Genomic DNA, 14,249 nt, shown 5'->3' on the forward strand with positions numbered 1-14,249 from the left:
TTTGAGTCCACAGTGAAGTCTGGATGTAGGTGAACTACAACTCCCGAACTCAAGGTCAATGCCCACCAAACCCTTCCAGTATTTTCTGTCATGGGAGTTTTGTGTGCCAAGTTTGGCTTAATTCCATCATTGTGGAGTTCAGTATGCTCTTTGATTGTAGGTGAATTATACATTCCATCAACCACAACTCCCAAACGTGAAGGTCTATTTTCCTCAGATTTCACAAATGTTCACATTTGGGCATATTAAGGATTTGTACAGTTTGGTCCAGATCCATCATGCTTTGAGTCCACAGTGCACTCTGAATGTAGGTGAACTACAACTCCCAAACTCAAAGTCAATTCCCACCAAACCCTTCCAGTATTTTCTGTTGGTCATGGGAGTTCTGTGTGCCAAGTTTGGCTTAATTCCATCATTGTGGAGTTCAGTATGCTCTTTGATTGTAGGTGAACTATAAAATCCATCAACCACAACTCCCCAAATGTTAAGGTCTATTTACCTCAAACTCCACCACTGTTCACATTCAGGCATATTGAGGATTTGTGCCAAGTTTGGTCCAGATCCATTGTTATTTGTGTCCACAGTGCACTCTGGATGTAGGTGAACTACAACTCCAAAACTCAAGGTCAATGCCCACCAAACCCTTCCAGTATTTTTTGTAGGTCATGGGAGTTCTGTGTGCCAGGTTTGGCTTAATTCCATCACTGATAGACTTCGGTATGCTCTTTGATTGTAGGTGAACTATAAATTCCATCAACCACAACTCCCAAATGTCAAGGTCTATTTTCCTCAAACTCCACCAGTGTTCACATTCAGGCATATTAAGGATTTGTACTGTTTGGTCCAGATCCATCATTGTTTGAGTCCACAGTGCACTCTGGATGTAGGTGAACTACAACTCCTGAACTCAAGGTCAATGCCCACCAAACCCTTCCAGTATTTTCTTTAGGTCATGGGAGTTCTGTATTTTCTTTAGGTCATGGGTGTTTGGTTTAATTCCATCACTGGTGGAGTGCAGAATGCTCTTTGATTGTAGATGAACTATAAATCCCAGCAACTACAACCTCCAAATGTCAAGGTCTGTTTTCCTCAAACTCCACCAGTGTTCATATTTGGGCACATTAAGGATTCATGCCTATTCAATCATCGGTGGAGTTCAGAATGCCCTTTGATTGTAGGTGAACTATAAATCCCAGCAACGACAACCCCCAAATGTCAAGGTCCTCCTTGACGTTTCTGCCTTTCTTCTTGTCCCTTTTCTTTCTGTTAGTCATGAATTTCCACAAACAATCATCATGGGAAAACACTACTGTTTTATTCCCCTGAAAAAACACAGTTACCCTTACTGGGTACACAGAAGTTTGGGTTTCACCTTAAAATACGGGTACATATATAAATAGTATATTGTAAAAAGCCAGTAAGTGTTCAATAGATTTGATAGGCATATTATCAACATACGGGACTCCAAGAGAGACAGTTACAATGACAGCAGCAGAAGGCTTTGAAAAAGAAGGGATTCGGGAAGCGACCAACTTCCAACCGCTCTTCCCAGTGATGGGGGGAAGTATAGGTCAGCACATTCACGACATTCTCTCTGAATCTCTAGGGAGAGTTGCCCCAAATGAGGGCGGGTTCCTTTCAGAAGGTCTCACAACATGTCTTGTTCTTTGCATGTTCTTCCATCCAAACAGATTCTTATAATTCAGACCTTTTTTTTTTTGTATCTTCTAAATCCCAAAAGTATTGGAAATCAATGGTTCACCAAGTGAACATTCTAATTCTAATTCTAGAGAAGAGTTTTTATTTATTGCTGCTCCTGCGTGGTTCCCGAAATGGAATGACTGTCAACATTCAGTTGTGAACATGGACAAAACCAGGATGACTTTGATACAATGCTCCAACCCCCAACCCAAGTAGGACACAGTGGCTATCATCCTGTTAGTGCAGCCATGCGCAAAGGTTCTGGCTTTGGGGCCACATGCTAGCACTCCTTGCTAGGAGGACTGGCTGCCCAATAGAGGGAAGGAAGGGAAGTAGGAAGGAAAGAGGGTAGGAAGGGAAGGATGGAAGGAAGGAGAAAGAAGGGGAGAGGGAAGGAAGGAGGAATGAAAGGGTGGAAGGGAAGGAAGAAAGGGAGAGAGGGAAGGGACGGAATAGAGGGAGAGAGAAAGAGGGAGCAAGAGAAGGAAGGAGGAAAGAGGGAAGGAACAAAAAACAAAAGGGAAGGGAGGAAGGAGAAAGCGGGAGAGAGAGAAGGAAGGCTGAAAGGGTGGAAAGGGAGGATGGAAAGAGAAACAAGGAAGGAAGGAAGGAAGGAAGGAAGGAAGGAAGGAAGGAAGAGGAAGGAAGGAAGGAGAAGGAGAGAGGGAAGGAAAGGAGGGATGAAAGGGTGGAAAGGAAGGGAGGGAAGGAAAGGAAGGAAGGAGAAAGAGGGAGAGAGGGAAGGAAAGAGGGATGGAAGGATGGAAGGGAAAGGAGGGAGGAAGGAAGGAAAGAGGGATGGAAGGATGGAAGGGAAAGGAGGGAGGAAGGAAGGAAAGAAAGGGAGGGAGTAATGGAGGGAGAGAGAGAAGGAAGGAAGGCTGAAAGGGTGGAAAGGGAGGATGGAAAGAGAAACAGGGAAGGAAGGAGGGAAGGAAGGAAGGAAGGAAGGAAGGAAGGAAGGAAGGAAGGAAGGAGAAAGAGGGAGAGAAGGAAGGAAGGAAAGAGGGATGAAAGGGTGGAAAGGAGGGAGGGAGGAAGGAAAGAAAGGGAGGAATGGAGGGAGAGAGAAAGAAGGAACGAGAGAAGGAAGGAGGAAAGAAGGAAGGAAGGAAAGACAAAAGGGAAGGAAGGAGAAAGTGGGAGAGAGAGAAGGAAGGAAGGCTGAAAGGGTGGAATGGAAGAATGGAAGGAGAAAGAGGGAGGGAAGGGAGGGAGGGAGGTAAGGAGGAAGGAAAGGAGGAAGGAAAGGGGGAAGGAAGGAAAGACAAAATTGAGGGAAGGACAAATGGGTGGAAGGGAAGAAGGGAGGGAGGGAGGGAAGGAAGGAAGGAGGAAGAGGGAAAGAAGGAATGACAAAAGGTGGGAGAAAGAGGGAGGTAAGGAAGGGAGGGAGGCGAGAAAGCAAAGAGGGGAAAGAAGGAAAAACAAAAGGGAAGGAAGGAAGGGTAGAAGGGAAGGAGAAAGAGGGAGGGAAGGAGGAAGGAAAGAGGGAAGGAAGGATATGTTGTTGAGAGGAGGGTCTGAGAAAAGAGCCCAGGGGGCCACATTCAGCCCCCAGCCTGGGTTTTCCCATACCTGTGTTAGTGGCATGTATATGTGTAAGCTGACATTATACCTGCTTAATATGTACAATTTTGATCATTGCAGAAGTTGGTCCTTCCTTCCACTGCAGCAACCAAAACTTCCTTCCAAGCCTGCTTTAGAGTCACCAAAGTCCTCCTACCCTTGGCCACTTTTGCCAGGAGAGCAAGGATGACTAAAGCATGTGGCATGGTCCTATAGTTCAGTGCTTCTCAACCTGTGGGTCTCCCAGAAATCCTTAGGCAAACTGGCTGGGATTACTGGGAGTTGTAGGCCAAAATATTTGGCGACCCACAAGTTGAGAAGCCCTGCTGTAGTTAGACCCCAAACGATCACTTCATTGGATGAGACCCTCTGGAGATATTTGGAAGATGATAGGGTTACTTCACGATTGCCATGATTGTTTGCCTTCACCCGCATTATCCAGAATGGCCACGGATAGGGAGTGTCGGTGGCTCCGTGACAGACCCTGGAAATGGGAAGAGGCTCATTGTAGTGTGCAATTAAAGGTAAAGGTAGTCCCCTGACATTAAGTCCAGTCATGTCTGACTCTGGGGTGTGGTGCTCATCTCCATTTCTAAGCCGAAGAGCCAGCGTTGTCCGTAGACACCTCCAAGGTCATGTGGCCGGCATGACTGCATGGAGCGCCGTTACCTTCCCGCCGGAGCGGTACCTATCGATCTACTCACATTTGCATGTTTTCGAACTGCTAGGTTGGCAGAAGCTAGGGCTGACAGCGGAAGCTCACGCTGCTCCCCGGAATCGAACCTGCGACCTTTCGATCAACAAGCTCAGCAGCTCAGTGCTTTAACCCATTGTGCCAGTGTGCAATTACTACACTGCAATGAGCTGTGCAGGATTGCAGCAGGGAATACTGACTGCCATCTTCTAAACCAGGATTTGGTCATTAGTTAATCTGGGATGGTCAGTGTTTGTAGGTGAGCGCCCAAACTCTCTACAGGCTATGCAGATTTTGTGTTTACTATATTAAAAAACCAACTGGAGACTCCTTCCCCATTTCCTCTTGCTCAAATGGCAACCTGAATAGTAATGACAGCATCACACACACACAAAAAAAGACCTGATAAAAAAATCTCATACATGTCACATAGTTACCAGCAGGATGTATGAAACCCGACATCTTACGTCCGTACCTGATACCGTAAATTGAATCAAAAGATGAAAAAGTGTATAATATTCATACATTAACTACGGTCCTATATTTATATATATGTATATATACCATTATGTGTATAAAAGCTTGTGGATGAGTCCTTCATGAACAATTTAAGACATCCTTGTACATGGTTCAATAAGGAGCAGGAAAGAAGTGAAGACAGAATGGGAGCGTTAAGGCAGCGTTTCTCAACCTGAGGGTCGGGACCCCGGGGGGGGGGGGGTGCCAGCGGGTGTCAGAAGGGTCGCCAAAGACCACCACGAAACATAATATTTTATGTTGGTCATGGGGGTCCTATGTGGAAAGTTTGGCCCAATTCTATCATTGGTGGGGTTCAGAATGCTCTTTGATTGTAGGTGAACTATAAATCCCAGCAACTACAAATCCCAAATGTCAATGTCTATTTTCCCCAAATTCCACCAATGTTCACATTTGGGCATATTGAGTATTTGTGCCAAGTTTGGTCCAGATACATACTTGTTTGAGTCTACAGTCCTCTCTGGTTCTAGGTGAACTACAACTCCAAAACTCAAGGTCATTGCCTACCAACCCAGTATTTTCTGTTGGTCAGGGGAGGTTTGTTTGCCAAGTTTGGTTCAATTCCATAACTGGTGGAGTTCAGAATGCCCTTTGATTATAGGTGAACTATAAATCCCCGCAACTACAACTCCCAAATGTCAAGGTCTATTTTCCCCAAATTCCACCAGTGTTCGCATTTGGGAAGATTGAGTATTCATGACAAGTTTGGTCCAGATCCATCATTGTTTGAGTCCACAGTGCTCTCTGGGTGTAAGTGAACTACAACTCCAAAACTCATGGTCAATGCCTACTAACCCAGTATTTTCTGTTGGTCAGGGGAGGTTTGTCTGCCAAGTTTGGTTCAATCCCATCACTGGTGGAGTTCAGAATGCCCTTTGATTGTAGGTGAACTATAAATCCCAGCAACTACAACTCCCAAATGTCAAGGTCTATTTTCCCCAAATTTGTGCCAAGTTTGGTCCAGATCCATCATTGTTTGATAGATCTGGAACTACATCCAGAGATGTAGTTCACTTACATCTCTGGATGTAGGCGAACTACAACTCCAAAATTCAAGGTCAATGCCTACTAACCCAGTATTTTTTGTTGGTCGTGGGAATTCTGTGTGCCAAGTTTGATTCAACTCCATCATGGTGGAGTTCAGAATGCCCTTTGATTGTAGGTTAACTATAAATCCCAAATGATAGGTGAACTACAACTCCAAAACTCAAGGTCAATGCCTACTGACCCAGTATTTTTTGTTGGTCGTGGGAATTCTGTGTGCCAAGTTTGATTCAACTCCATCGTGTTGGAGTTCAGAATGCCCTTTGATTGTAGGTTAACTATAAATCCCAAGTGATAGTAGGTGAACTACAACTCCAAAACTCAAGGTCAATGCCTACCAACCCAGTATTTTGTGTTGGTCGTGGGAATTCTGTGTGCCAAGTTTGATTCAACTCCATCATGGTGGAGTTCAGAATGCCCTTTGATTGTAGGTTAACTATAAATCCCAAATGACAAAATCAATCCCTTCCCAACCCCACCAATATTCAAATTTGGGCATATAGGGGACTTGTGCCAAATTTGGTCCAGTGAATGAAAATACATCCTGCATATCATATCTTTTCATTACGATTCACAACAGTAGCAAAATTACAATTATGATGTAGCAATGAAAATAATTTTGCGGTTGGGGGTCACCCCAACATGAGGAACTCTATTAAGGGGTCGCGGCATTGGGAAGGTTGAGAAACACTGCTTTAAGAGCTCATTGCTGCACTTTTGCATTATTTTTGTGTCATTTTTTTTGCTGTTCATTGTACAACAGGAGACAGAAAGGGAAAGAAAAGTCTCCTCCCCCAAAATCTTCCATTTTTCTACCTCTACATACAATAACTTACAAGTTTATTTATTTAAATAATTGCAAAACATCTTACATTTCCCTCCCTCCCCCCGTTTTAAAAGAGATTAAACTATAAGCAAATACACACATACGTCCATGTTCCACCACTCGTCTCAATTTTATAAGAAAGTCTTCCGTGCTGGTACCCTGTTTTATGATTTATTTCCTATTTTTTTAAATTTTCTGCATAAACTAAATTGGTATCTGAAAGGCTCCATAGAAAATAGAACTTCAACTTTTTTCCCCCCCGCTCCCCTTTACAAAGTAAAAACGAAAAGAGTATCGAAAATATCAAGCTTGAATGGTTGGCCGATGTGCTCCTCCTTTGAGCGTCTTATAAACGTTCCTCCCTTGAGGATCTTATAAACGTACGAAACTTGCACTCGTTCTCGTAGACCGCGCATCCGTCGGGATCGTAGCCAGTTCCTGCTTTCTATTGGGCGTCGATGTAAAGGAAGCCTCCTAGCGTGCCCAATCCATGCAATGTTCTCCGTTGTCCTTCTGCGCATGGCTTCCACCAAAACAGACAGCAAGTAGTGCTTTGTTGGGTTCTCACCCCTCCTTTTTTAGCGCTCCATAATAACAAGTTGTTTGCTTGTTTGTTTGTTTGGCTGTAAAAAAAGAAAACAAGGAAGGAAAAGGAGGGGAAGAGGCTCCAGCAGTTCCTCTTCTTCTACATTGGAGGGACAACAAGACCAGTCATAGCTGAAAATGAAAATTGGAGAACATTATTATTATTTATTGATTTACTTTGCTTCTATACCGCTGTATCTCGAGCCCGAAGGCGACTCACAGCGGTTCACAAACAGTAAAAACAGTAGAAACAGCAGTGGTTCCATACAACATATAACAATTGACTTAACACATTATCCATAAATTACCAATAAGCAATTACAATGCACAATTATTACAAAAAACAACCGTACCCAATCTTCTCATCATCCAAGCGTCGTCCAGGTTCGTCGTCCATTGTTCCATTCCTATGTTCTAGGGCTGGGCGGTTTCGTTTCGTTAATTCGTAATTCGTTAATAATTCGTTAATTTTTTCAATTACAAAACGATAACGAACCATTCTGGAGCAATTATTAAAAAAAACGAATTTTCAAAAACGTTTTGTAAATGCTTCGTATTTCGATATTGTATTCATTTCGTTATTGTTCCGAGGTCGTTTTGTTATTATTTCCGCATGTCTGGGCCAGTTTTATGGTTTAATTAGTGAAAAAAAATTATAATATCACACCAACAGTCAAGAACAGAGGGAGAGGGAAGCTTCAGAAGGTTTTGGAGGTTTTTTAGCGTATTTCGCGGTCGCGTCCGCCATTAACGAATCGATTCGTTATTGTTTCGGAAATCAATTCGTTAATGTTTTGTAATTTTTTTCACATTTACGAAATTTCGTAAATATCGAACTTTTTAAAAGGAAAATTTTGTAATTATTTTAAATAACAAAACGCAACCCCCCCCCAAAAAACGAATCGATTTTAGAAACAAATTTTTCCGTTGTTACCCAGGCCTAACCCAATCTTCTCATCATCCAAGCGTAGTCCAGGTTCGTCGTCCATTGTTCCATTCCTATGTTCCATTACCAGATTGCACTAAATTACTCAAACGCCTGCACAAACATCCAGGTCTTCACCTTTTTGCGGAATACCATTAGAGATGGTGCCAGTCTAATGTCCGTAGGAAGGGCGTTCCACAGCCGAGGAGCCACCACCGAGAAGGCCCTATCTCTCGTCCCCGCCAGCCGAGCTTGAGAAGCAGGCGGGATCGAGAGCAGGGCCTCCCCGGAATATCTCGAAGTCCTGGTGGGTTCATTAACATTTTGATATCTTTTGAAACAGAAAGACGTAGACATTAGGGCTGGGTAACCACGGAAAAATTTGTTTCTAAACTCGATTCGTTTCCAGGGGGCGCTAGCGTTTCCAAATTCTAAATATAAAATTATTTTTTACGAAATTTCGTTAATTTCGAATCGATTCGTTAATGGCGGACGCAATTGCGCAATATGCTAAAAAAAAAAAACCCCTCCAAATGGGACAGGGGGAACTTCTGAAGCTTCCCTCTCCCTCTGTTGTTGACTGTTGGCGTGATAATTTATTTTTTTTATCACTGATAAAACAAACAACAACTATAAAACTTGCACCAAACATACGGAAATAATTTCGAAACAATTTCGAAACAATTTTGAAACAATATCGAAACAATTACGAAACAATTACGAAACAATTACGAAATAAATTGAAAAAATTGTTTCGATTTTTAATTACTCCTGCATGGCTCAATATCGGATCGTAAGCTAATTTAAATACGAATTAATAACGAATTACGAAATTAACGAACGAAACCGCCCAGCCCTGGTAGACATATATTGACATGGCACAAATCAGGGGTCCTCAAACTTTTTAAATGGGGCACGTTCACTGTCCCTCACACCGTTGGAGGGCCGGATTATATGTAAAGGTTTTCCCCTGGCATGGTCCAGTTGTGTCTGACTCTGAGGTGTAATGCTCATCTCCATTTCTAAGCCGAAGAGCCGGCGTTGTCCATAGACACCTCCAAGCTCATGTGCCCGGCATGACTGCATGGAACTCCGTTACCTTCCCGCCAGAGCGGTACCAATTGATCTACTCACATTTGCATGCTTTTGAACTGCTAGTTTGGCAGACTCCAGCAAAGGATCACCGCCTTGTCGTGGCGCTGGAGCTTGAGCACCTCAATGATGTCATGAGCAAAACCGTGAAGCGCCACCCAAGACGGGACGGTCGTGGCAGAGAGGTCAGACCAAGCGTGATCCCTGGGGAAGGCAATGGCAAACCACCCCAGTATCCTTGCCAAGAAAACTAAATGGACCAGTACAACCAGAGATATGTCGGTATGCCATTGGAAGATGGGACTCCCAGGTCGGATGGGCATCCCAAGTCCCCTTCCCTCTCTCCTGAGGAATCTGTACAAGGACCAAGGAGCAATAGTCAGAACTGACCACGGAACAACAGACTGGTTCAAGATGGGGAAAGGCGCACGGCAAGGCTGCATACTCTCACCCAACCTTTTTAACCTGTATGCAGAACACATCATGCGAGGATGTGCGGGGCAGGATGAATGCAAAGCTGGGGTGAAAATTGCTGGAAGAAACATTAACAACCTCAGATATGCAGATGACACCACTCTGATGGCCGAAAGCGAGGAGGAGCTGAGGAGCCTTCTAATCAAGGTGAAAGAAGAAAGCGCAAAAGCCGGGTTGCAGCTAAACATCAAAAAAACCAAGATTATGGCAACAAGAATGATTGACAACTGGGAAATAGAGGGAGAAAATGTGGAGGCCGTGACAGACTTTGTATTTCTAGGCTCAAAGATGACGGCAGATGCAGACTGTGGCCAGGAAATCAGAAGACGCTTCCTTCTTGGGAGGAGAGCAATGTCCAGTCTTGATAAAATAGTAAAGAGTAGAGACATCAGACTGGCAACAAAGATCCATTGCCTAGTCCAAGCCATGGTCTTCCCTGTAGTCACCTACGGATGTGAGAGCTGAACCTTAGGGAAGGCTGAGCGAAAGAAGATCAATACTTTTGAGCTGTGGTGTTGGAGGAAAGTCCTGAGAGTGCCTTGGACTGCGAGAAGATCCAACCAGTCCATCCTCCAGGAAATAAAGCCCGGCTGCTCACTGGAGGGAAGGAGACTAGAGACAAAGTTGAAGTCCTTTGGCCACATCATGAGGAGACAGCAAAGCCTAGAGAAGGGAATGATGCTGGGGAAAGTGGAAGGCAAAAGGAAGAGGGGCCGACCAAGGGCAAGATGGATGGATAGCATCCTTGAAGTGACTGGACTGACCTTGAAGGAGCTGGGGGTGGTGATGGCCGACAGGGAGCTCTGGCATGGGCTGGTCCATGAGGTCACGAAGAGTCAGAGACGACTGAACGAATGAACAACAACAACAGTTTGGCAGAAGCTAGGGCTCACAATAACCCTATGATCAGTGGCGGTTCATCCATTACGCAAAGTAAGCAGTCGCAGTACACTTTTTTTTTGCCAGGGGCGCAGAGGCGCCTCTGTAAATGCCCCTCGACCACAGACTTTACTGTACCTCATAGAATCATAGAGTTGGAAGAAACCTCATGGGCCATCCAGTCCAACCCCATTCTGCCAAGAAGCAGGAAAATCACATTTAAAGCATTCCCAACAGATAGCCATCCCACCTCTGTTTAAAAGCCAGCCAAGGAGGAGCTTCCAGGGCAGAGAGTTGCACTGCTGAACAGCTCTCACAGTCAGGAAGTTCTTCCTAATGTTCAGGTGGAATCTCCTTCCCTGTAGTCTGAAGCCATTTCTCATAAAAAGACTCATATTATCATAGAATCATAGAGTTGGAAGAGATCTCGTGGGCCATACAGCCCAACCCCATTCTGCCAAGAAGCAGGAAAATCACATTTAAAGCATTCCCAACAGATAGCCATCCCGCCTCTGTTTAAAAGCCGCCCAAGAAGGAGCCTCCACCACACTCCAGGGCAGAAGGTTCCACAGCTAAACAGATCTCATAGTCAGGAAGTTCTTCCTAATGTTCAGATGGAATCTCCTTTCTTGTAGTTTGAAGCCAATGTTCTGCGTTCTAGACTCCAGGGAAGCAGAAAACAAGCTTGCTCCCTCCTCTCTATGACTTCCACTCCCATATTTATGCATGACCCTCATCCTATCTCCTCCCAACCTTCTCTTCTTCAGGCTAAACATGCCCAGCTCTTTAAGCCGCTCCTCATAGGGCTTGTTCTCCAGACCTCTTGTAATGTCAGATTAGAATCCCCCAACTCCTCCACTGATCTATAGATACACCACAGTTCCCCTTTAGTCACTTCCCGGTCAGATGATTGTAATGAGCTTTGCTTTAGTGTTTTCTTTGAAAACATTTCTGAAACTCCAGAATCTGGTCACAAGGATGCTTGGTGGAATGGGCAGATCAGAAGATACACCTCTTATTTCGTTGCATTGAATTGTTTATTAATAAATTACTATTTACAGTCCTGTAGTACATACAATGATCTTGTCAAACATATATACCTGATTCTAAAACAACACATTCCTCAATTCGCACTCAGACTTAAGTCCAATCCAGAACCCAATAATTGTATATCTGGATTGCTGTGAGTTTTCCAAACTGCCTGGCTATATTCCAGAAGCATTCTCTCCTGACATTTTGCCCACATCTGTGGCAGGCATCCTCAGAGATTGTGAAGTCTGTTGGAAACTAGGCAAATGGGGTTTATACATCTGTGGAAAAATTTCCAGGGTGGGAGAAAGAACTCATGTCTATTTGAGGCAAGTGTGAATGTTGCAATTGGCAACCTTGATTATTATTGAATAGCCTTGCAGCTTCAAAGCCTGGCTGTTTCCTGCGTGGGGGAATCCTTTGTTGGAAGGTGTTAACTGGCCTTGATCATTTCCATGAATTCTCATTTTCTGAGTGTTGTTCTTTATTTATTATCCTGATTTTAGAGTTTTTTAAAATACTGGTAGCCAGATTTTGATGATTTTCATGGTTTCTTCTTTTCTGTTGAAATTGTCCACATGCTTGTGGATTTCGATGGCTTCTCTGTGTAATCTGACATGGTAGTTGTTAGCGTGGTCCAGTTGTTAGCGTGTTCTCAAATAATATGCTGTGTCAAGTGCCCTGCTATGGCTGACTATTCTGGTTGAATTAGTCTCCAAAAAGGAAACAATTAAGGCCAAATAATCCCTCCCAACAAAGGATTCCCCTGGGCAGGAAGCAGTCAGGCTTTGAAGCTGCAAGACTATTCAATGTTAATCAAGTTCTGGGCACCACAATTCAAGAGAGATATTGACAAGCTGGAATGTGTCCAGAGGAGGGCGACTAAAATGATCAAAGGTCTGGAGAACAAGCCCTATGAGGAGCGGCTTAAGGAGATGGGCATGTTTAGCCTGAAGAAGAGAAGGCTGAGAGGAGACATGATAGCCAGGTATAAATATGTGAGAGGAAGCCACAGGGAGGAGGAGGGAGCAAGCTTGTTTTCTGCTTCCCTGGAGACTACGACACAATGGAACAATGGCTTCAAACTACAAGAAAAGAGATTCCATCGGAACATGAGGAAGAACTTCCTGACTGTGAGAGCCGTTCAGCAGTGGAACTCTCTGTGTGGTGGAGGCTCCTTCTTTGGAAGCTTTGAAACAGAGGCTGGATGGCCATCTGTCAGGGGTGATTTGAATGCAATATTCCTGCTTCTTGGCAGAATGGGGTTGGACTGGATGGCCCAGGAGGTCTCTTCCAACTCTTTGATTATAAGTTCGCCAATTGCAACATTCACACTTGTTTCAAGCAGACATGAGTTCTTTCTCTCACTCTGGACATTATTCCACACATATATATATATATGCAAACCCAATTTTCCTAGTTTCCAACAGACCTCACAACCTCAGAGGATGCCTGCCATAGATGTGGGTGAAACGTCAGGAGAGAATGCTTCTGGAACATAGCCAGACAGCCTGGAAAACTTACAGTAGCCCAGTGATTCCGGCCATGAAAGCCTTCGACAACATATATCTGTTTGATTAGTGATACTTTCATAAGAGTTGATTTTGGAAATTCTGATTGGTTTCATGAATCTGTTTCCATTAGGACTAGTAAAAACAGAAATGCTTTCTATGTAAGCAGAGCTTTCTGTCTACAAAAGACAACGTCTTGATCCTTCTCTGGTCTGAATCCAGAGACTCCCCCCCCCCCCCCCCCCCCCCCCACACACACACACCAGTGTGGTATTCAGCATCATTTGCCACATGTACCTATACAGTATATGAACCCAATATAATAAAACTAGTACCAAAAATTCTTAAAAATTGATCACATTGCCTCATTTGCACACATTGGAGGAACTGTTAGATAAATCCACCTCAAATGGGATCAGGTAGACAGGCAGATTTGTGGTTGCAAGTCCGTTTCTTGGATAGCTACAATGACAAAATGTGGATTTGCCTCTGTGGATCAGTATACGAGAGGGTGTCAGAGGGGTCGCCAATGACTATCAGAAAACACAGTATTTTCTGTTGGTTATGGGAGTTTGGCCCAATTCTATCATTGGTAGGATTCAATATGCTTTTTGATTGTTGCTGAACTATAAATCCCAGCAACGACAACTCCCAAATCTCGAGGTCTATCTTCCCCAAACTCCACCAGTGTTCACATTTAAGCATATGGAGTATCCGTACCAAGTTTGGTCAAGATCCATCATGAATGTAGGTGAACTACAACTCCAAAACTCAAGATCAATACCCACCAAACCCTTCCAGTATTTTCTGTTGGTCATGGGAGTTCTGTGTGCCAAGTTTGATTCCATCATTGGTGGAGTGCAGAATGCTCTTTGATTGTAGGTAAACTATAAATCCCAGCAACTAAAACTCCCAAATTTCAAGGTCTGTTTACCCCAATCTCCACTAATGTTCACATTTGGGCATATTGAGTATCCATGCCAAGTTTAATCCAAATGCATAATTGCTTAATTGCACAGTGCTCTCTGGATGTAGGTGAACTACAACTCCCAAACTCAAGGTCAATGTCCACCAAACCCTCCCAGTATTTTCTGTTGGCCATGGGAGTTCTGTGTGCCAAGTTTGATTCCGTCATTGATGGAGTGCGGAATGCTCTTTGGTTGTAGGTGAACTATAAATCTCAGCAACTACAGCTTTCAAGGTCTATTTTCCTCAAACTCCACCAGTGTTCACATTTGGGCATATTGAGTATCCTTGCCAAGTTTGGTCCAGATCCATCATTGTTTGAGTCCACAAAGCTCTCTGGAAGTAGGTGAACTACAACTCCAAAACTCAAGGAAAATGCCCAACACACCCAGTATTTTCTGTGTTCTGTGTGCCAAG

At 44.0% G+C, this 14,249-nt stretch overlaps 1 protein-coding gene across 1 annotated transcript in view; it reads right to left on the reverse strand.

Moving 5' to 3' along the window:
- Nucleotides 1-1,293: 1,293 nt before the first annotated feature.
- Nucleotides 1,294-14,249, reverse strand: part of EBF2 (EBF transcription factor 2) — a 392,720-nt gene continuing 379,764 nt past the window's right edge. Inside the window, exon 16 of the mRNA XM_067470672.1 lies at nucleotides 1,294-7,088. Coding sequence (XP_067326773.1) covers nucleotides 7,057-7,088 — 32 coding nt within the window. The 3' untranslated portion in view covers nucleotides 1,294-7,056. The remainder of the gene's footprint in view (nucleotides 7,089-14,249) is intronic.

This window comes from Anolis sagrei, chromosome 7 (assembly GCF_037176765.1).
Source record: "Anolis sagrei isolate rAnoSag1 chromosome 7, rAnoSag1.mat, whole genome shotgun sequence".
Lineage (NCBI taxonomy): Eukaryota > Metazoa > Chordata > Lepidosauria > Squamata > Dactyloidae > Anolis > Anolis sagrei.